Below are 23743 nucleotides of genomic sequence, written 5' to 3' on the forward strand. Positions count from 1 at the left end.
AATATGATTACACTGGGCTACAGCCAAAATTCTTTCAAAAATAAATTAAGCCACAAATAAATGATTTTGTGGGGCTAAAACTGAAAAGGACACTTAAGGGTATTGGTTGACAAAAAGTTATTAACTGAAACCTGGAGTAACATAAATATAAAGGCACTTCGACCCCTGAATTTTGGCAGAAATGAGCCAACTGAAGTAGGTTGATGCCAATTTTCCTAAACTGTTCATCCAGTTTGATATCAAGCATGAAATTCAACTGTCCAATTTCGAATCTTATGTCATCTCCATTTGAGCTTTTGACCTCTCCTCTGACCTTGGATTTCACCTTCCTCGCAGCAGGAAATCTGTGGTGCTTCAACGTGAAGTTAGAGGATTTTAGAGCATATTAAAATACATAATTTTTCAGTATGCTGTTGAAAGTAGACAGACACGTGGCGGTGGAGTGTTTGATGCTGTGCAGCCTGACCTGTGGGAGGTCTGGAGGTCATACAGACTGAAAAATCACTTAGAAACATATCTGTTACTGTCCCAAGAACATGTTTTATGGCAGTTCTGCTTTTGAGCAGTCTACATTTTGTCTTTTGCTTCTTGTACAGCTGTTGATCAATTGATCAATTGTTGTTGTATTATTGATCAATTATTTTGCAATGTAATAATCTGTCTTCTTCATTTAAATGTATATTCTCGGGACATTCTTTTTAATTTTTGTGTGATTATTTTCCACAAAACACAGTCTTTGTCTTTGAAAAGTGCTATATAAATAAATTGTTTGCCTACTAGTCAATTTATTTTAAGAAAGAAATGTAATTAAGTGGACTACCTTGGATTTTTAATTAAAATTTACTTGGGGGAGGAGGACATATGAATTTTATAGCTGCTACTGCCTGATGCGGGGTGAATGTGATCATTTAGAAATGTAAATAGTTGGGAACGTAGTGCACTGAGCCATAAAAATTATTATTTTGAAAGAAACAGCACAATATATCAATTATATTATGATTTATATCGACTGTTAAAAGCTAAAACTGTCATTGAGATTTCCCACACACACACACACACACACACACACACACACACACACAGTAAATGAAATATCAGCATATAAGGAAAAATCTGCAGAGGACAAAGTGTCACTTTCAAGGGTTACAAAAGATGTTAGCATAAGAGTACTTTTATTCGCCGTAAAGGTCGTACCCTCGTTGCCAGGCTGCTTCAGGACTCCCACGGGCACCATGACGGTTGGAGGGGGCGAGCTGAGCACCCCAGAGGCCTGAGCCTGCTGCAGAGGGGGGATGGTGGAGCAGTACTCGGCTGGGTTGTTGGGGTTTGGACTCTGATTGCTCGCAGCAGCCGGCGTCTCCCATGATTGAGCTGACAGAGAGAAAATGGCACCAGTAAACATTAGGAGTCGACGTGCGTTACATAAGTACACAGACATTTTTCACACCAGGAGAATTCTTGGGGAATTTAGAAGACTTTCCTGTAAGCAGGTACTCCTTCATAGCACAAAATTCACAGGTGTTACTATTTTCTCTAACGAGGCCTGTAAGTCTTCACTTCAGCCTTAAAGCTGCTACAGCCTACAGCTGTGCCTCACCTCAGCTCATCAACTAGACTCTTTGACACTCTTTAAATCGCAGCACAAAACCCATCTGTTTACATTAGCATATCAGCTGTAACCATCTTGTTTTATATGTTTTACATTCATAGTGTTCTTGGATTTTAAATCTCTTTTAATGCTGTTCTTGTTCATTTTGTGTTTTAAGGTGACCTTGAATCCTTTGAAAGGCGCCAACGAACAACATTATTATTAAAATTCATTATTAAGTCATTAATCAGTGAACCTGGACTGATAATTAAAGTCATTAATATCACCCATTCCTTTCATAGCATGATGTGTCAAAATGTGTGCTGTAAACATGATTTATCTATACAGAAGCTGCACCACATTAGAGATAAAATCAAACTGCTGCTAACTACTGAACCTTTGCACAGATCGCATTTTTATTCATTAAGAAGCTCTGATCAACTTCTCTTTGATCATCTCTTTGCATGGTCAAAAACCGTTCGTGTTTCTGCTTTGTCACCTTTTCGTTTACACGCTTCGTTTTGTCGCCTCAAATCAGGTTTTCAATACACCTGTTCCTTTACTCTGTTTATTGAACCGATCTTTATTTCTTCTGAAGCATTTAATGGATTACTTTTGCATAAAGCTGTGATTCTTTGTTTTGTTTTGCTGTATATTATGTCATGCACTGTTCCATTACAACTTGCTGAACTGGATTTCAGGCTTTTCAAAAGTTTTCAAACTTTGTGGTGCAAACGTCATGCAAAATTAGACACTTTATTCAGAACAAGTTTGGTTTTCAATTGGAAAGACTTTCTTTTTGGATTTGCAAACGCAAAAATAAACTATCTGCGAGTTTAGCGGCTCGCATTTCTAGAGCCAGGTGGCCCAGCCTTAGAGAACTTGTGTGTTGCTTATGTAATCTTCATAATGTGGAGAAAAATTAATAAATAAAAACAAATTGCTTTTTCCAGGAGATCCCACGAGAGAGAAAGCACATCTTACCAAGTCCCTATTACTGTTTAATCTTGTTATTTATTCTATTATTAGTCTCTTATAAATTATTTCACTTTTATTTTTCCAATTCTTCTCTCTTTCTTAAAGCAAGTAATGCTCCATGGTCTGTTTTTGTGTTCTGTAATTATGTAAAAAGAAAGAAAGAAAGAAACAAACAAACAAACTTCTAAGCAGAATTACACTGGAAAGCTGTATAAAAACAGATGACTTTATATACTGTCTACTGTGTGACTGCAAATAAAGAAAATGTAAAATTGGACAAAGGTTTTATCTGGACATACTAAATTCATTAAAAAGGATACGGAGGAAACAGTTTGCACCTCTAACATCTGATTTCATAAGTTGCAAAGAAGAAACCTGGCAGTACTTGCAATGATGCTCACCACTTGTCAGAGCAGAGTGACAGGTGACACAGACACGAGCCTCCTTCCTGTCCATGTACATGAGCCTGCACTTCAGACTGCAACACGCCGCACAGAACACCTTAAAAACAACACAGAGAGACAGAAAAATAATCCACACCAGAATCCTACAAATGACCAAACCTCTAACATGACATCATCACCTTCAACGTAAAAATTATTTTATTTTTTTTTTTATTAAAGAACGTCCAGAAAGTTGTCATTAAATGTGCAGGAAATGTAGCGTTTTATGGACACTGATTTCATGTACTGAGCCAGCGCTTCAATGAACTGCAGCTGCGTACACGACACTTTTCTTTCAATGGATTAGTACCTCATTATGTGTCATTTTCCAGTATCATGTACTTTAAATAATTAGACAGAGGGTGGATGATCCTTTTAATTTCAGAGCCACGCAGCACCATTATAATCTAGTTGTGGATCTAGCACTGTGGTGGAGGGTGCACCGAGGTTCCCGCTGCGCCTATTGTTTGCAGCCCCAGTGCAGGTGTTAGTATTACTGCAGTGCCAGCTCCCCCCTGCTCAAGTGGCAAGGAGTGTGTGTGATTTTGTTTACTACCATGGGAAATTAAGTAGCAGTCCGCCGATTTTTCCACTGCACTGTCAGCGACTGCATCTTCAGCTTAGAGCACAGTGCAGACAACCTGCTTTGTGTGTGTGGGTGGGCATAAAGCTATAAAGCTACCTGCCCAACTATCAGCAAATAAATGCCTAAAGAGGAAAGCGTCTATTACAGCCCTGCATTAAATTTACCTCCTTCATCTATCAAAGCTATTTCCACATGTTTTTCCATCTCGCCGTTTCTGTTTTTGCTCAATATTAAAACACTGCCTACTTTTGGTGCACACTTACGGGATTAATTAAACATCAAAACAACATAATCACAGAGATACACTGTTGTGTAATAGGTCATTATAGCTAGACTGCTCTTTATGGGTTAGATTAGCACAGTTTTAGTACACCACTGACCTTGCCACAGGCCCTGCAGTGATGCCTCCTCTTGGTGAAGGTGAACTTGACGTCACATTTCATGCAGACTGGAGCCTGGGAGTCAGGCACCCACACAGGGGCGACCTCTCCCAGAGAGCTGGTAGGTTTCCTGCACAGAGCACCTTGTTGCCCTGCCTGGAGGTCATTGTCTGGGCTCTCTGGGGGTATGAGGGATGGAGAGTGGATGATGCCCTCTCCATTCACGCTGACTGCACTCTGGTCAGTCCCGCCAGGCGGCGTTTCGGAGGGTGTGCCTTTCCGGCATTGGTTTTCGAGGTTCTTGTTCTTGTTGGCGGCAGACGGACTGAGCAGGTTCTGCACCTGGCCCGACAACGGCTGTGGGATCTGGAGCTTGAGGCTGACGGGCTGTTTGGGTCGGGCGCCTCCATAGGGAATGCTGACCGGCTGCAGCCGGTTGTTGAGTTTTGGTTGGATGCAACCCGATCCCCCCGCTCCTCCCTCGCCGCTTTCCTGCTTGCTCTCCTCCATTTCTTTCTCCTCAGTTACAGAGTCCTCTTTTGAGGGGACAGGAGAGGGGGAAACACCTTCCTCTACCCTCTCTTCCACCTCCTGAGGCTTAGAGCTGGTCCCGCTCTCCTGTTCCAAACCATTTGGAAGATTTGCTATTCTGTGGTGCTGGTCTACTTGTCCCTCTGGACCACATCTCCTTTCCTTCTCCAGCCCAACCTTGTCCGAAGGAGACGCACCGTTCTCCTCCAACTCACACCCACTCTGAACAACCCTGCTCCCATTCAGGAGACTTTCCCCTTGCTCCTCTTTTAAAATTCCAGTTTGCGTTTCTAGGCCAAAGTCCTGTAAGGCAGCTGAACTGCCATCATCCCCATTTTGTGCCGTGTGTTCCACATTTGGGAGAATTTTCGTGGAGGGTGTTTGTTCCTGTAATCCAACCTCAAAGCTGAAGCGAGTGTGACTGACAGACGAGCCCCCTCCTCCGGACGAGGCAGCTGTCTCTTCACGTTTAGTCTCCTGGCCAGAATCACCAAGCTGGATGTCTGCAGGAGAACTTATCTCTTTGCTGAGGGCATCCAGCTGTGGACTGGACAGGCAGCCATTCTCCACGTTGTCAGAGGCCGTCACAGGGGGCGGCGAGAGGTCGTCGGTGCCCACCAGTTTGCCGATATTGGGCTGGGGGAGGGGAGGGCTGTGGACGTCTGCCGGCCTCTCCTCTGCCCAGGATGGAGGTTCGGGACCAGGATGCCTTTTCGGATCAGCCCCTGGGGAAGGGGTCGAGGATGAGTCGGGGAGGGTCTTAAATGACAGGGGACTCTCCCGGGGACTGAGGTCTGCGTGAGCCAGCGCAGGGTTCAAAGAGAGCATGTGGGTTGGTGGGGCCAGGATCTGGGTCCACTTAGCATCTGAAAGAATGGGAGTGTCCGTCTCATCTGCAGAGAAAAAAGAAAAAAGGAAAATGAAAGACTGTATGGATCTCAGCAGAAGCTCTTTGAACGTATTTTAATGTACTCACAAATTATATCTACAACTAATTTTTTTTTTTACTAAATCAACCAAAATATTAATGTCTAAACTGGTATTGTCATCCTCATGTCAGAAAAATTGGTGCTCATGCTTGGTCTTATGAAGTCTGCACCATTTAATATCTATAAAGACATAAATTAATATTTGTCTTGATGTAGTCCCCTATTGCACTTTGCCGGACACAACCATTTATCTACACTTTCCAAACAGCTTCCAATTTTCTGCTTAACACATGAAATCTGAAATACGAGGAAGTGGTTAGGAGATCATGAACCCTTGAGCAGCCTCACAAGAACAGCCACAGAGAACTGATACAAAGATACACACTTCCAGGTGATCGAAAAAGCTATAAATGGCAGGAACAAAGCAGGGGATGAACTGAGAAATGAGGTTGGCATGGAGTGGGAAATTAGTGTGTGGATGGACTGGGAAATTCTGAGAAAGTGGGCCAAAATGGCTCGCTCGCCCCTGGGAGCCATCAGTCAAGCCGACATATAACTGCTGTGTAATACAAGTAGAAATTCTTAAAATATTTCTTTAAACCGACTTCCTCACACAGTCGGCTCTCGCCTCCATCCACTGCAGTTCATGCTAAGCTGTTTCAGTGTGCAGCACACACACACACACACACACACACACACACACACACACACACACACACACACACACACACACACACTTAATCTGCCAAGCTGGATCTCTGACAGAGGTCAAAGATAACCACACACAGACAAAATACACACCAAGTTCACAGTAACATTAAACTCTAGTTTGTGCCCATGGATCTGCAGGACTTTAGAAGACAAATTTAGAACAAGAGCCATCCTTTTTTTTCCTATAACAGGCATTTGTGCTGGAATGCTGAGAGAATGCAGATACACAGCTCAGTAATGCAGTGTTTACTTCACAATTACCATAAATAAACTGTGAAATCACAGAGTCTCCAAAAAGGCTCCGACACACTTTTGGGATCATTAAGTGTGATGAAAACAGCCAACCCTCCTGTCTTGCACCAGTTACACGATGTCTCAAAGCCTAAGGGAAATGGGAAATTCAATTAATCCTATCCCCTCGTGGCCCGCCCTCAATCCCCACCTGTGAATGTTACTCAGACTTAATGGGCGGTGGCTGATTTTCTGACACCTTGATGATTTACTCTCAGAGGTTGTGCAATGGCACGCTGACAGCAGCTCTTCCTTTTCTGTTCGCCTTTCCTCGTCCGCAATGACTCACCGCTCGTCCTCGTCTGCTGTCTGCATCTATTAAAGCTCACCTTCGTTCTGCTCGAACTCGTCCAGCACCTTGTCCAGGTTGAAGGCCTCGGCCTGGAAGTAATTCTCCATGGGTCAGGAAGCTCCACCCTGCTGACGGCCGTGTGAACCTAAGAGCAGCAGCAAATGTGTCCTCAACGCCAGAGTCTGTCACATTTCCATACCGTATGTAAATGACTCGCACGGCCAGAATCATATCTCCTTTTTATATCCTCTCCTCACTCCAATATCATTTGACTGAGGAGAAACAGCTTCTCCAACTCCCTTTTCTCTCTCCTCATTTCCCTCCCAAGCAGTTCTCTCTTTAATGATTACTCTGAGGTCACAGGGATAATGACAGAGACATGTGGGCATGGTCTAAATCTTTCTGATTAGCAAATTTCCCAACTGAAGCTGACATTCAGGATATGAAGTAGCCAAACTGACTTCAATGTAAGGAAAGGTGTTTCAATGTCCCTTATGTCTATTCTCCTCATTTTTAAAGAGAGCAGGCCCGTCCTATCAATGTTGCTACATTAAGACTTAAGCTTATTTTCAATATTAATAAATCTGACAACCATTTGTCTGCTTTTTTTTTTTTAACTGCCAAACTCTGGACATCAATTAGTCAGGAAGAACGGTAGGTGGTTTCCACAGTGACAATGCTGCAGTTTGCCAAAGGTTTGCGTCATTAAAACCATGTTTGATTACTGTGCGTTTTTAATATTGCACAGTAAACACATTTCAAGCTCTGTGAGATGCAGATCCAGCATGCAGTGTTTGTTTTGCAGATATCTGTGACAGAAAACTTCAACTCTGGAGTACCAAAAGTGCCGAGAGGTGAGGGCATAGAGGGAGACTTTAGCAAAAAACGTGTTGCAGTTGTCAACTTTAGAAAGGATACCGAGTCTTTTAGATCTGAGGATCTTCAGAGCAAGGAAATACTCTCTAATTTGCTCATAGCTTGTTAATAATGCAAAATGAAGCTTTCAGTGTTACAAACGCTGTGAGTCTAACCCAGAGAGTAACGCGTTTAACATGTGAGTCATGCAGACAAAATATTTTGTTCATTTAAAGCCACAGGCCTGTACTCTGAAGCAGGATTTGGGGCTTTAGTGAAGTATCTTCAGGTTTAATCTTTGCTTTTTAGTATTACAAAGGTGGTTCACTTTGCATTGCCATGGTAACTCATGCTGCATACCTAAGCAGGTTAGGTGTGCAGGTAAATTTAAAAACAAAAAAACCCCCACAGTTTGTGCCTGTTAGATTTGTAATATTACTTGGTAACACTGGAGTTCTGCTTTAAAGTGACAAGCCTGGGAAATGTTTTGAATGATAGCAGAAAAATAAAATAAAAACAGGTAGTTGGGGTTTATTTTGCATTTTATCTTCTTTGTTTTTGATTTTATTTAATTGTTTTAATGGGACTTTTTCATATTCTCTGCACTGCTACTCTAACAGTTTACACTTATTAAGCTGAAATCATAAAAAAGCATGCAAATGTATATCAGTCATGTTTTACACCTGCTTTGCACTGTCACATGTTGTGAATCACAAACCCTAAAATCCATTTGAAAAGTAAAGCCTGTATAAACACTTCATCTTCATCACATCTGTCAGTCCTCACCTGCACAGAGGTCCTCCTCAGCAGTCCCAGGTAATGTTTTTTTCCCCCTCTCTCTCTCTCTCTCTCTCTCTCTCTCAACAGGTTTCAGTCTTAGTTCTCAGCTCACCCAGTCTGGCAAGCGCCCAGCGCCCACACCTGAGATAAGGAGAGGAAACACTATTCAGTAAAGTGCTGCTTATCAACTCATGTGCCAAAAAAAAAAAAATGATGCTGTCTAACTATTATACAGCGAGTAAGGTTACAGCTGAGGTTACACTTCTCGTGTTTTTCCCCTGTAAACATGTGCTTGGAGAACTGTGGCGTCACACTCACAGTTTGCATTAAACATTTAAAAAAAGGAGCTAATAACAACACATTTACAAAATTGCACACTGATCAAGGTGTACTGGGCAATGCTAGCTAATAGTCTAGTACTTGTGAAAAGGTCTGTCACTATATTTAAAAGCAATAAAGTCCAATGCAGGATATTAAAAGGAGAAAGAGAGAGACTCGTTTTGATTCATCTCTGGCTGTAATGCTTCTGTGCTCCACTTGAAATGAGCCTGTGGCTCAGGCAGCTCCAAAAAACAGAGTGACAGGGAACCAGGTGAGGCAAAGACACCGTGTTACTTGAGGATAACAGGTGTTTTGGTCTTGAGACAGGAATCTGTGTGACAAAGTTTGGGCAAATAAGTGAAAATGGAGCTTGTTTCCAAGCTGCACTCTGTTAACAAGCCAGATCCATCCGTTTCTTAACCCTGTCATGGGGTCAAGAGCTGGCGTACAGGTTTACAATCTATCGTAGGACTAGCACGCAGACTACCAATCTTGCTCACAATTTCTAACTATGGCAAATTCTCACCAGTTAACTTAATATGCTTCCTATGTGGACTGTGGGAGGGATCCAGAGAACGCAGAGGGAACTCAAACAAGAACAACATGTAAATTTCACAAAGATGGGACCCAGCTGGTGGTGGATTAAGTGGCTCTATCGCTGATCCTTAAGTTAACGTCCACACTGAAATTTCACCCAAGTTGACAAGATTAAATATTTGAGCCTATGGGCTGTAGAGTACATCATGTCTTCTTAAAAACTTAGCTCCAAGGGGTAATAGACAGTACTAATAACAAGCTGGAGAGGCCAAAAATAACAACTGAATATTTTGGTGGTTCTTGTCTTTTAAAACAAACAAACAAACAAACAAACAAACAAACAAACAACAACAACAAAAAAACCCAAACAAGTAAAAAGGAAAAAAAGTCAGTGCAGCTCTTAAATTTTTTTTTTTTTAAATGAAAGCCTCATCCAACGCAGGAAACAGTTGGACCCTGAAAAGGGGTCGATTAGTTAACAAGCGGATACTCTATTATGCTGATAAAAAGGAAAGCTACACATCAGACAGCTTAGTGTTTACACTCATGCTGCTACTCTCTTAGACTAAAGCTAATAAACAATACCCAGCAACGGCCGATCACCATGTATGCTATGCTGCACATTATTATACGCATTACCCATCAAAGCCTGACAGAGTAATCAGAGCCATGAATGGACAGCAGCTGAAGCCTGTACAGTAAACCTGCCCCACGTGTCCTTGCTGACGAGGAGACCTTGGAGTGAGGATGTAATGTGGTGCGGCTGCAAATGAGTAACAGCCAGGTTAAACTTCAGGGTCATCCTCATAAGGACAAACGAAACCACGGATTACACCAGAGACCAAATATTCCACAGGGCCAAGGCCTCGCAGAAATGAGCAGAGTCAACATATTTCCCGCTTAGTTTAAGATGCAAGTGGGGGCACGACGTCAGCACAAAACCGTAAAGGCACCGGACAGGAGCGTAAACATGGAATATGGATGTGGGATTGTACCATTTCAGAAGAACATGGCAGACGGAGGTTATCACGGCTACAAACAGGAGTAAACTGAGGTAGTGCTGCTGGAGCTCACCAGAGGTGCTTTCCATTACTTTTCTGAGAAAGTGGTGAAAAACTGAAATATTCACAGCCAGTGAAAACAAACCGAACAATATAAGTTGTCAGACTGACATTTAAAACACGCTGAATGATTCAATCAACTTGTGCACTGCATGCTTAAAAACACTCCACAGCTGCAGGGCGGTGAAAATTTTCTCTAAACTCATATGCCAAAATTCTTGAAAATGAACATCCCCCCCCCCAAAAAAAAGCTAATACATGATTGAGTCCAGAGCTTTCCTGACAGAAAGAGGAACAGGGCTTTATTCCATGCCTTTTGTGCAGCTGAGTCGACTGAGTATTGGGGGTTTACTTTCTAACATTTTAGGGACTTTACTTTGGAATACAAAGCTCCTGAAAGCGAATGTTGCTCTGAGCTAATGGTATACAAACAATCCACTCTGGACCCTTTTCAAGTCAAGAGGTTAAAAATGGGCAAATAGCTCAAAGTCTCTTTGATCTAATGGAAAATGATGCGTTCAGGTAACTTAAATGATTTTATACTTGTGGGAAAAGCGCCACGCAAGTTAAAATATTGAATAAAAAGTGAACAAACTGAAATATTAGGTTGTACTACATGGTGCTTGAGTTTTTACAAAATTTAACAGCCTGCAGGACTTTGATCAACACTGATTATAACAGCATGCAATTCATAGCCGATGGCTTTATTTACTGGGCTGGGAATTGTCTGATTTAAAAAGAACATTAAACAGGAGTTAGACATTTCATTTTCATACTATTACTACTATATGTTACTGAATTTTGCTAGACCCTAAGAAATACTGAGAGTCAATAAACTGTTATCTGCATAATCTCAACTTCTTTTTTGAGAATCATTTTTATTACGCATTTCTTTAATGTAAGTCATATTGACTAGTTTTTTGAATAACTGAATCAAAAATGAGCAAAACAAAAAAAAGCTAGAGACATAGACTGTATAAAAGAAATGGACACATCCACAGTGAAGAGGTTGTTTACTTTAGTCAGGCAAAAGTGCCATGTTTTTACTGATTGTTTGATTTAAGGCATGATTTAAGTAGGCATGTCACCAAAACCAGTACTTACTGTAATAATCGATATCGCAAATGTGACAGCACTTGGAGTTGTGCGTGTTCGCCAGTATAGTGGAAGTTTTGGTATTGCATGTGAGCTTGTCAATCACAAGGTAGGTCAACCTTAAAGGACACTCTGCTGTATTGTCCTTCCATTGAGCGCTGTAATTTACAAAGAGAACACCATTCTGTATTAAATAAGACATCAGCAAAGTTGACAGAGGTCAAAGTTGAGGGGTGTCAAAAATTTTATACAACCAGACTTCTTCAAATAAAGGAGTCAACCTAGGGCTGTGCGATATGACCAAAATCACATATCCCGATATAAGAATTCTATCGTCCTGATAACGATATAAATCACAAAAATGTAACATTTTCTGTAAATTCTGTGAATCTCAGGCAGCTCGACTTGCGGGAAGTGTTTCCAGCTGCGTGTCATGTAGCTGGAGTCGAGTGTTTTAACAGATGCATGAAACGATACATTTTTAGACATAAGTTGTAACAGCCGCAGTTTTCTTTGTGAGTATTTATTACACAGCGTGCGGCGGGGAAAAGCCTGTTCTAACGTTTGAGTCTAAGGTTTATTTTTTAGCACCTGGCGGCTCTTTTTTACTTCTCATCCGTAAATAATCTGCTCTTTCACGTGATTCAGTTTATTTTGAAAAGTCTCAACAGGATCTTGAGCTTTATTGTGAAAGGTTTATGTGGTACATAAACAAGCGGACACGCGATGGTGTTACCGTCGTTGTTGCTAACCAAAACGCATAAAAACAGGCGCTTGTCCGTCTGTAGTGTGGTTATATTAAATATAAGAGAAAGAGAGAACTTTAAGAAATTAATATAGCCACTGCAGTGACCATCAAAACGATGAAAAAATATTGCCGTAAAGAGTTTATTTTGCAACACCACGAAACAAACGATAGCGTAAAATGAAACGATAGACCTTTTTATATTGTCATCCGATATATATCGTTATATCGAACAGCCCTAAGTCAAGCTCCTGTTGGCTACTAGAAAGAATGCAGATGCAAGGCACCAGACACAGGCGCTATAATCCACCATCTTTTATATAAAGTCTAGCTGGAGGCTGTTGCTGGACACTAAAGTAGCATCAGCAAGACAAAGAACAAAAAAAAGTGAATTTTAAAAGGAAAAATTACAACTAAAGCGTGTGAGGTGATCCGCTTTGGAGAGCAAATTATCTTCACACCTCCTGCTCTGACCGCTGAACTGAAGAAACATCTAAGCACCAAGTCTTAACCTCAGCCAACCTCTGCATCGTTTTCCCCAGGTGAGAAGTTTCCCTCCTAATGAAAGACTTCTAAAACCATCTTACACTATAAAAGCATCCAGTGGAGCTGTCGTAAACACATACACACTCACAAAGACACGCCTCCATAAGGACAGGAGCCCATCCCTGATTAAGATTTAATTACTCTGCAGAGGCGTTGAATAATGCATCTTTAGTCAAAGTGCATGAACAAGTCATATTTTTAGACATGTAAACTCAGAAAGATGCTTCAGAGGAGGCATATGTGCATGAAATGGTGTCAGTCAGAGAGGAAAACAGTCCTGCAGTTCTTAAGAACATGTTGTGTACAAACATGCTGCAACTCATCAAAAACCATCAAAGAAGAAAACGTGTGATGCCGCCTACAGTAAAGCAAGAATATTGAGATTGTGCATGACAGAACAGCTCAGCTGATAATTATTATAACCCCTCTGTGAACAATACACTAATGATTTATTTAATAGAGAGGCCACAACACTGTGTTAAAATTTGCTTTGGCTAATGCACATCTGTGGTTTTAAAATCAGTGCCTCATCAATAACTTGACAGACTGGCATGAAATGTAAAACTAATCTATTCTGGAATAAACCTCAATAATAAACTCGATACACAATATATTTATTTAAATGTTATTTACTCTCTCATTTAAATAGCGTGCTGTTCATTTTTAAATGTCTTGTTTTGTCCGAACAAAAGTCCAAAACCAAAAAAACCCAATCCAAACACTTTTAGCTCCATTCTCACTACCTTTAAAACAGGTTTCCTCTGATTGGCTGCCCCTTATAAACAAAAGATTTGAACTGCAGGTGGGTGGAGCTTTCCTACTTATATACCAGGGGTGGGCAACTCCAGGCCTCAAGGGCCGGTGTCCTGCAGGTTTTAGATCCAACACAGCTGATTTAAATGACTAAATGACCTCCTCAACATGTCTTGAAGTTCTCCAGAGGTAATGAATGAACTCATCATGTGATTCAGGTGTGTTGACCCAGAGTGATATCTAAAAACTGCAGGACACTGGCCCTCGAGGCCTGGAGTTGCCCACCCCTGTTATAGATAGATCTTAAGAGCCTGTTTGAAACGGATTGCTTACAGCGGACTGGAGGCAGGGCAGCACAATAATGGTTTGTATCATAATCTTAATTATTTAACATGTTTATTCAAGCAATCAGTTTTCTTTTTTAAAAAGATTTTATTTCATTTGAAATAGAATAATTATTTTAATTATTACCTAAACAGCCTATCACTCAAGGGTAACCACTGATCTGTCTTTACCGCAGGATGTCTGAGGCCGGCAGTGCAGACTGGGCGACGGGAGGCAGTGCTGGCAGTAAACAGCAGCCACAGGAAAACAGTCGACTGGCACACCCCACCAAAAATGTGAGAACTGTGTGATATTTCATGACGGCAACCATTAATAGTCCTTCATATTCAACTGAAAGTGAGAGAATTTTCTAGATCAATGTTACTAACTTAGGGCTCTCTTTGAGTCATCTTTGTTAGAACTGAACTAAAGAGCAAATTAATCTAAACTTTTAGAGGGGTGGAAGCGCACAAGTGTAAAGGAAAGGTGTGAGCTTTAATTAACTGGAAAAGAACTACAGCTTTGTATTGATCACGAATGCAAATCAGTAACCGTTCCTTCCAATTTATTTCATTTTCATAACTGCTGGTCATCAAAATCAGTTGAGATTAAAAGTCGAATTAACTGCCCAGCCCTAACTGAAACTTTGGTTAAGCTCAATACGAGCACACGTACCAAACACAACAAGGAACTATTTTTAAATCGAGCAACCAGCAGCTGATCTCCAGGCTCACTCCAACAGTCACGCTCCAGTGTCAGCCAGACATGCTAATATTGAAGTGGCCCATCAGGCTACTAACACGATAAACCATACCCGACTGGACCTGCCTGGCATGGCGGCCAAATTAAATAAGACAAGGGCATAAACAGCGAGGAAGCTCGGACATACCACAATGCTAAACAGTTCATTAGGTCCACGCAGTCAGAACAACGACTCCCGTATCCTGTTGTTATTTCCTGAGAGGGAGCTGCATTCGCTTCCTGGCCAATCAGGTGGATATCCTCTACAATCATTAGTGTAATCAGACATTTATGTTTTGGTTATACACAAGCTTTGGACTATTTCAATATTTCATGTGTTACTACAAGTATATTTCTAACAATTTTGTGTTACATTTGTGGCTATTTCCTGAATGTGTGCACATAAATGTCCTCTACTCTCCACATTTTATGAGCAGGCCCTTTAATTGGTATGACATGCACTTCACATGTCACACCAATTAAAAGACCATGAACCCATTACTAACAGCATTTAAGTGCAACAGGATTTAGGTCATTCATTGGCATGGGCTCCTTAAATATTAGTTGCTCATCATTAAAGTTATCATTTCCACACGTGCTTCCCTTACAAGTCTGTTAAAAAAAAAATCTGTGCCTGTAAGCCAAAAGTTACTCAAGAGTAAAATTGGTGTTTTTGCCATCTGAACCCTGAGAATGACCCAAGAATTCCTGGTGAAATTAAAAATAAATGTCCTCCATAAATGTTTCTAAGTGTTCAGACTTGGTCACAGCTCATTAAGTATTTAAGGGAGCTCGACGGCAAACGGTAACCCGGTTAGAAGCCATCGCTGACGGCTGCATTCACGCGTACACAGACCAGTATCGCAAATTGATGTAAATGATTTAAACACAAAATTGTTTTTGTAAGCAAAAGAAAATGAAAATGAAAAAAAATTAAATAACTTCTTTCTTTCTTATCATTTTCTTGGCTGAATATGAAGCCCTTGCCAGCTCCCACTGGTTTAAGGCAGCGTATATTAATCATCAATCATAAACTACAGTCCTAATTGCATTCAATTATGCACAAACTTTCTATTTCTTGGCTCAAAATTTGACCTTTTGGGGGGGTAACTGCGTACATAAGCACAATCAGTCTGCATAGTGTCAAGCCAAATAGTGTGCATTAACTTACTTAACATAAGTCTGTGCATTTTCCTAGTATTTGTGGCCATTTAATAACTCGCGTTGAAAATCTGTATCCTTTTGTCCATCGCAGACAGAAAGATATTATAGTCTTATACTGACATAATTCTTCAGTACATATGTAGATACAAAAAAAACCCAAAACTTTGTTTATTTTTTGGTATTGGAATGTTGTTCTGACAAAATGAAACATTTAAATTAGAAAAAACAAATTGGAATGTCTGACAGACATTTTTACTGTCCAAGAATAAAAACACGGAGTTAGGAATTAACATTAATGTCTCCTTTAAAACTTTAAAATCTAAGCTCTCTTGTAATTTATTCAAGTGGTCTTCAGGAATAGTTCTCCAGGCTTCTTGAAGGACATCCAAAGCTCTTTCTTTGCATGCTGGCTGCTGTTTGTTCTGTTCTCTATCAAGATGATCCCTCACTGCTTCAGTGATATTGAAGTCTGTTCTCTAGGAAGGCCAATCCATGACAGATAATGTTCCATTGTGTGTTTTTCTATCCAGCTACTCTTTTATTGCATAAGCAGTGTGTTTGAGATCATCGTCATCCTGAAAATGAAGCTGTTTTAAAGACGATCTTGCATAGAGGATCAAAATCTGATGTTACTTTTTTACATTCGTAATTTCTTGAACTTTGACAAAATCTCCAACACCATTGGCAGAAATACAGCCCCAATCCACCACAGAGCCTCTGCAGTGCTTTACAGATAACTCTGTAGACACTTGTTGTTCTAATTCTCTTCCCAACTCCTTCGTACACACTGATGAAGATTTGAACCAAAAACACCAAATCTGACTTTTATTCATCACTGAATAATTTCACCCATTTTCAGACCAGTTCCTGTCTAATTTGCTATACCATCCACAGAGATCATTACAGAAGTCTTCAGTGAGCAGTAGATGGATCAACTGAGGAGCCAGATGCATTTCTAATGTCTTCTGACAGGTCTTTGCTGGATTTCCCATTTCTCAAGGACATGAAGACCTTGTTGGTCAAAAATACTATTTTGTGTAGTCAAACTGTGTTCTCTTGGGTATTTTTTGTAAATTTAAGTAATGAAAATGGAACAACTTATGGGTCTTTGTGACAGGCTGCCCATAAACTGCATAAAAATACAATTTAAAACTGGGTCTTAGCCAAGTTGTCTTATGTGTAGACAACACTGCTTCACCTCTTGAGTTAGGAGTGTTTTTTTTACATTGGAATAAATAATGTCAGTGTTAAGTGGCTTAACAAACCAACAAGCAAACAAAAATATTCTTCTGAAAACGGTCAGATATAAGAACTGGACTACAATGAGTGAAAAAGCAGGCAATGTCCAGAGAAAAACTCTGAAAGACCTTCAGAAAGACAGGAGAATTATTGCTCAAGATCACTTGAAACTCAGGCTCCTTGGAAGCATTACTATAGATTAGTATTAGCAGTAAATTATAATTAGATTAGCATAAATTTGTCCTCAGGGATGGATTAATTTTCCATAGCAAACATGTACATGACACAAACAAGTAGGACATAACATTTTGTAAAAAGAAAACACTGAATGTATTTATTATTTATTATTATCTGCAACTATATTTTTAAATAAGAAGTGTAATTTTTATTACTTGCCTTTGAAAGTTATGGTTAGGCAAACAACAGGTGGTTGGCCAAGATTTTTAATTAACGGAAACTAAAGAAAACAGGCTGCCCTTTTCACACTGCTAAAAAGTAATCATGAAAATAATCAATGGATGATTCAAGAGTTAGAATGATATTCATCTGGAGCTGTGAGATTAACCGGCAACTCTGGATTTGGAGAAACAAAAAATGTACATGTTATAAATCATTAAAAAAAATAAAATAAAAACGCGTTGAATTTCCCATTATTTCTGATGCTATAAGAATTCCCAGGACTACGATCTCACATCCTGAGAAACAATGTTTTTAGCTCCACATCCAGCACCGCCGCGTTCCAGACGCCGTCTACTAAGGGTGAACACAGGAAACCTCAAGTGATCGCTTCCTCTCTTTAAGAATAGACTGACATCACTTTCTACCAGCATGATCGCCAAACTGAGTGACACATTATTATGTAATGTGTGCTATGCTTAACGCCCAAGCTGGAAGTACACTGGGAGTTGTCCTACCTCCTCCTTCTACTGCTTTAAGCTTTTTTTTCCTGCTCTTCAAGACAAAATAAATAAAAGCAAAAACACATAAAAGGAAAACATGCCACAGGTTTGTATCCTCTGAAAGGTCATGCTCGCTTAAAAATAAAATAATTTCTTTGACAGGAGAGGTTGAAAAAGTTAAATCCCCTGAGATTTACCTTCAGGAGGAAAGAGGAAAGTAGCTGTCCTCCTGTTATAAAGAGCTGCTCTGCTTCACAGAACGTGTCAGAAGCTATTACGAGCTTCCTTTCTCCCTCATGTTTGATCTACATTTAACCACCACTACAAAGAAAGAAAAATCAGCACAGGGAGACTGGCTGCTGGTCTGCCATTGGGGAGACTTGTAATTCTTTCTGAAAGCATACAGTAACCTACATCTGGGACGTCTCTGCACACATGAGAGCCCGTCTCTGCACGGGCGTCTGTTGGATCAGATGAATCACACATCCTCACTGGGATTTATAACCACCTGAAGATGAAGTGGGATATCTTTATGCTTCATGGGAAAAAACTAATTTCACATTAATATTGCCAAATACCATCTAGTACCATTTCATTAATAAATATACGTTAAGATATGTGGTGGTGATGTGGCTTTTTCTTTGGTCCCAAATTCATTTTTTAATTTGCCATTGCTGATGACTATTCAAGGTGCCCCTGGGACAGGCCTACTTCTGGATAAATCCACCTCCAGACCTGGACTAAAGTCTGGACAGCAAATGCAAAAGTCGCATCAGCGAGAAACCTGATAAAGTTTGTTTGGACTAAACTACCATAGATACAAAACCAACTCAATGACAAGCTGTATTATCTCCTCTTTTAAGCCAACCTTCTTCTAATTGGCTGTCCCTTTCAAACAGACGGACTGTGGGTGGAGCTTCTGTTCTCAAAGCTAGCACTTTGCGCCTGAGATGACTAAATTAGGCATATCTGCTCTTGCTGGCATCAAAGAGAGACAAAACTACCTGAAACCGAGCATGCAGAGCAGTGTGAAGCCTGAGCTTTTCGCTGACAGTGGTTTCTTGTATATACAACACTGACATTATTTCATTACTTCACCTTTTCCATTTTTGAGCATGTGTAATATGCACATCCACTCACATAACAGTGGCAAAAAAAGGATATTCATAATGGGTCCCCTTTAAGAGACTACTCACTGACATAAGAGGTCAGTAATTCAGGGAGCTGTAAAGAAAGAGACTTGTGTTGCAAATATTTTGCACCAGACCATGTTTAAACTGCTCATCATCAGCAGATAGATAAGAGAGGACTTTGACATAGAGCAGAGCATTAATCAAAATCCAGTCTAAATGTTACTATAACCCCTTTTTAAATTTAGTTTTCAACTATTTGGTAACCTGAATTTCGAGCACCCACCAGAGGGGTTCAAACCAGCACCAAAGGGAAACCCACCTTCCCCTTGTATTATTAAAATCTATTAGAAAGTGTAAGAATTTATTTTATAAGGCATAATATCATTTTTTTAATGACATTGCCAGGATAAAAGATACAGATCACTCAAAAAGGATCCTAGTCTTTATTGTAGATGTGCACGTGTGCAGAGCAGGTAGATGACCATTTGATTAGCTTATAAAATCATAAGTAGCGCTGTTCAATCTGAGAAGCATAACTTACCTAATCAAAACGTTTTTAAAAAAAGTTATCCTAACTGAACTGCACATTTTTTTTAATATATTCCGAGTTGATTTTGAAATTCTTCACTATCCAAGACCTGGACAGAAGCAAAGAGACCAAATACAAAAGATGTAGCACCAGGAAAGCTCACCAAACCAACCCTTGAGAGCGCATAGATGACCACTTGCTTGGATTATGCAACCATAAGTGGCACTGTGGCTGTGCCTGCAGGCCAAACACACCCTCGCTGGATGAAGATCACTCTCAGGTAGACTGGGAAAACACATGGAAAGCTACTCTGTGTCATTAAAAGAAGGTGGGTTAAACTGGTGCAGCTACACGACAGCAGCGGTGAAGTGTTTGTCTATTTGTTTGTTAACTTGGGTAGTTGTATTAGCTGGGCAGCTAGCTGAATTAAACCAAATTCACAAAGGCCACGAGTTAAGTTTCCAAAACAATTCTGACCCATTCGTCTTAGCAGTGTGGCAAAAACTGAGATTTTAGGCGTCAAATAATAGCACTTAACAGCAGCTGGCTGTACTGGAGAAAGCTAGAAATAGCCCTAAAGATTGAGCGGGCAGTCGTGTGCCGAGTGACGGGAGAGACTTGCTGCTCTGGCGGACACTCACGCCGTCACTGACTCGGTGGGTTCCGTTGCTAACGGCCAGTCATAACGGTTAATAGAAACCATAAAAAGCCTTCCTCCTCACATTAAGTCACCCACACCAAAGTATTTTCCTCCTGTCGCACTGCTATCAACCTCACTGGGTGTCTATCCGCAGCTCGCAATGTAAAGGAGAGCGCGTTGTGTAATAGACGTAAGATATAGTGTTACCGTAACGGCACCTTCTCCATATTCCTCACCGTTTATCCACCAAATAAGCCAAAAAAGATAGCACCGCAGCCGTCCACGCTCACTTGGGCTGCATCGATAGTTGGCGTTGCAATGGCGGTTTTGTAAACGTTGGAGCAACAGCAGACCCGTGAAATGTCACGAAAACAAATCCAGTTACTCACCGGAGGAATCCTCATCTTTACGTAAAGTCCCGCGGAGCCCCTCCGTTAGCATCCGCCATACCTGATCGCCTTTCAGAGCTATTTTTGAGTATCCGTCTCGCGTAGACCCACCAGCGCCTGCCTGCCTGATTCAAACAGTCGGAAAGTAAAGCTTCTAGTCTAGCGTAGTTGTGCGACAGCAGCACTCAAGGATCCCTCCCCCAAGGTTTAATACTGGGGAAAAGAAGGAGCAGCGATAAGTCAGCCAAAATGGAAATCCTAAACTACCGGTTTTCAAAATAAGACGCAAAGCATCTCCCTTAGAGGTTACATTACAACGCCAAGAGAAAAACTGTGAATGCAGATCTAATTAATTTGGGCATCATCATTACTTTTCTTTTATCTTTAGTTATTTTTGTTTTGTTTCAAACTGCTTTATAAAATAAACACACCAACCCAAATTATAATTACTTTGTTTACCTTTAAGAAAAACAAACAATTCGGTTACAGATAATATATCGATTAAAACAACCCATCTTTTTGATGCTGTAACAGCAAAGTGTGTACGTTTTACGTGTAAGTTGTTATTGTATTATTTTATAACTAGATAAACAACTTTCAGGAAAGTTCTTTTTCCTTTTTTTTTACATGTTTGGAGGGGTCTTACAGTAAAAGCCAGTCCATGTTAGTAGTAAATAATAATAATAAGAATATATTCAAGAGATAATGAATGAAAAAAAGAACAACTAGCAAATTTACAGGAAAAGAAATACTAAACATCCACATTTTTTAATATGATTCAATTCAGTTTTATTTCTACACCACAGTCACCTCGTGGTGTTGTAAGGGAAAGACCCTAAAATATTAGGGAGAGATTTGACTATTTGCTTGTTTATAAAACAGGAAGAAAATCGTTTTCAAATAAGGAAGATTTAAAAGTAATATAGTCAAAGGTCTGGCTGTGTTCAAATCTATTTGACAGTCTATAATATTAGGCTAAACCCACACATATTTGTAAAGGAGGAACAGACTGCTCTTAAAAGGACAACACTTTATAGCCTTTTATCACGTGTATGTAACATATGATTTAATGCCATTCCCACTTATTATTAAAGTTTAATTTCTGAGCTCTTACTTTCCCGCAAACAATCACGCAGTTTCCGGTGTTGAACCAACCCTTAGTGTCAAACTTGACAAACCTCCAACCGTTCAGCTCCGTCCAGCCTGCACTGTGGTCCAGCCGCCACCGCTGCAGCAGCAGCAGGGACATTTTGGCTCAAACGGAGCGGAGGGTGAGGTGCTGAGCCCCGGGGAGGGTCCGCGGCTCCGTCCCGCTCACGACACCCTAGAGCCAAAATGGCCCATTCATCCCCACTCTCTATAACCTTGCCAGCCCTCGCAGAGGATGACAGGCATGGAGGAATTGATCAGCACGATGCAGCACCGTCAGAGGTGATCAATGAAATGGGATGTGATGTGTAAAACCACCCAAACTCTTTTAACCCCTCCGTACTCGCAGACCCGGCTGCAGTTTTAATAACGCAGTGTTAAAAGCAATATAAACAGTGACTATAGTAATGGATGCAAACCTACCAAAAGAGAATGTAAATTGCTCAAGCAGATATAAAAGACTAATAAAAGTCTTAATAACTGTATTATTGGTTTGTAATGTAGTAATAATAATAATAATAATAATAGGATAATAATAGAAGAAATAATACAACTAAATAAAACTGAAGGATAAAACTGAAATTAAATGAAACAGAGTACAATTGCTCACTTCCTCTTTTCCATTTTTAGATAGTCAACCTGTTTTTGATGATGCAGAAGAGCACTTTTATTAACTTTTCCCCTCTTTATTATTGTTCTACTTGTCAAAAATTATCAACATGAGTTTAATTTCTTATAATATTTAGACAACTGAAATGCTGTTTACGTTATCCAAAGTAGTAATGCTAGTAAATGTTGTGTATTTTGTTACATTGTACTGTAATACTAACATTAAAAGATTATAGACTTCATTGCAGCATTTTACTATAAATCTAAGAAATTTGGATATATTATTACAATATAATGTTATTATTATATTTTTTCAACCTGCTTTATACGATATGGAAATGCTGTTTAAAGTTCCAACAACCTACTCATAATGAGACCAAATATGGCTTACATTTAAGAAAAGAAGTAATTCAATTACAAACAATACAGAAATTAAACCAAGCAAGAAATAAATGTGTAAAATTACTGAAACAAGTTCTGGTAGCTCAGTGCCAATGCTGTTATGTTATTACAACATTTAAGGTTTTTATTAACTCCAGTTAACAAAAAATGACAGAAAATATCCTGTTGTAGGACTGTGCACTAGTAACTGCTAAAATTTCTATAGTACATAGTGGGGGGGGAAGGAACGTTTCTATTTGTCTATCACTTCACTTACTATCACTAACTTTGATGCAGTATGAATGGGGAGATTTGTTTCATTAGGAAAAGCTGTAAAATGTATAAAAATACAGTTAAAAGTACAAAATTGATGCCTTCCTTCATATTTTCATTTTCAAGTTGTCCAGTTGGTCTTCTGGGCCAATTCTGTTACCTGGGCCTTAGGTTTGACACCTAACAGGGAAAGGCTACACTGACTGCTAGGTGGTTGCCAGGCAACGTGATGGTGCCATAATATATCATGTTTAATTCAACCTTTGTAAATATAAAGTAGAATCATACACTGTATAAAAATTATACAGTTCTTTCATAAGGTTGATGTAGGCACATGAATACTAAAATGGTCATTTTCACCCATTGCTAGGTGGTAGCAAGGTAACATGATGATGTCATAATATCCCATATAGATAAGAACCTGTGTGTCAGGTTTTGCTGCTCAACTCTTGATGTTATAGGATGAGTTTTTAAACAAGCGCACGCAGATTTGGTGTATCGTAGTGGGATAACATAGAGCCGCTTTTATTTTTGATATTTTGCAGATTATGCTTCTGCTGTGTCTCATAAAAAGTTTTAATGAAGTACTTTCACTGGTAAGGAAGTATTTTTATATTAAAAAAAAAAATCATCCCCATTTTTAAAGAGGTGTTGCAGAGTAGGGAGCAGCCCAATAATGGGAAGCCCATGAGAAATCAGAACATTTTATACTGTATAATTACTATATCAATTGCCCTGAAAAAAAAAAAAAAATAATGACAATTGCAAGCCAACCACCCGTCTCCATAAATATGCATTAAGTAATATGACTACCACTTATTGATATGGAGGCCACACTAAAGCACTTCATT

At 39.9% G+C, this 23743-nt stretch overlaps 1 protein-coding gene across 3 annotated transcripts in view; it reads right to left on the minus strand.

The window, feature by feature from the left end:
• The window catches only part of zfyve9a (zinc finger, FYVE domain containing 9a), a 38171-nt gene extending 17434 nt beyond the window's left edge, over positions 1–20737 (minus strand). For 2 of the 3 annotated variants that reach the window (XM_084911425.1, XM_084911423.1), the window contains exons 1-6: positions 20481–20736; positions 8371–8505; positions 6767–6874; positions 3976–5399; positions 2968–3067; positions 1195–1371 (exon numbers count right to left, since the gene is read on the minus strand). In XM_084911425.1, the coding sequence (XP_084767551.1) occupies positions 1195–1371; positions 2968–3067; positions 3976–5399; positions 6767–6836 (1771 nt within the window). In that variant the 5' untranslated portion in view covers positions 6837–6874; positions 8371–8505; positions 20481–20736. Of the gene's footprint in view, positions 1–1194; positions 1372–2967; positions 3068–3975; positions 5400–6766; positions 6875–8370; positions 8506–20480 lie in introns of all 3 variants that reach the window. The other variant, XM_084911424.1, reaches the window with a different exon arrangement.
• Positions 20738–23743: the final 3006 nt, after the last annotated feature.

This window comes from Perissodus microlepis, chromosome 18 (assembly GCF_051167445.1).
Source record: "Perissodus microlepis isolate ML-2025 ecotype Zambia chromosome 18, ASM5116744v1, whole genome shotgun sequence".
Classification (NCBI taxonomy): domain Eukaryota; kingdom Metazoa; phylum Chordata; class Actinopteri; order Cichliformes; family Cichlidae; genus Perissodus; species Perissodus microlepis.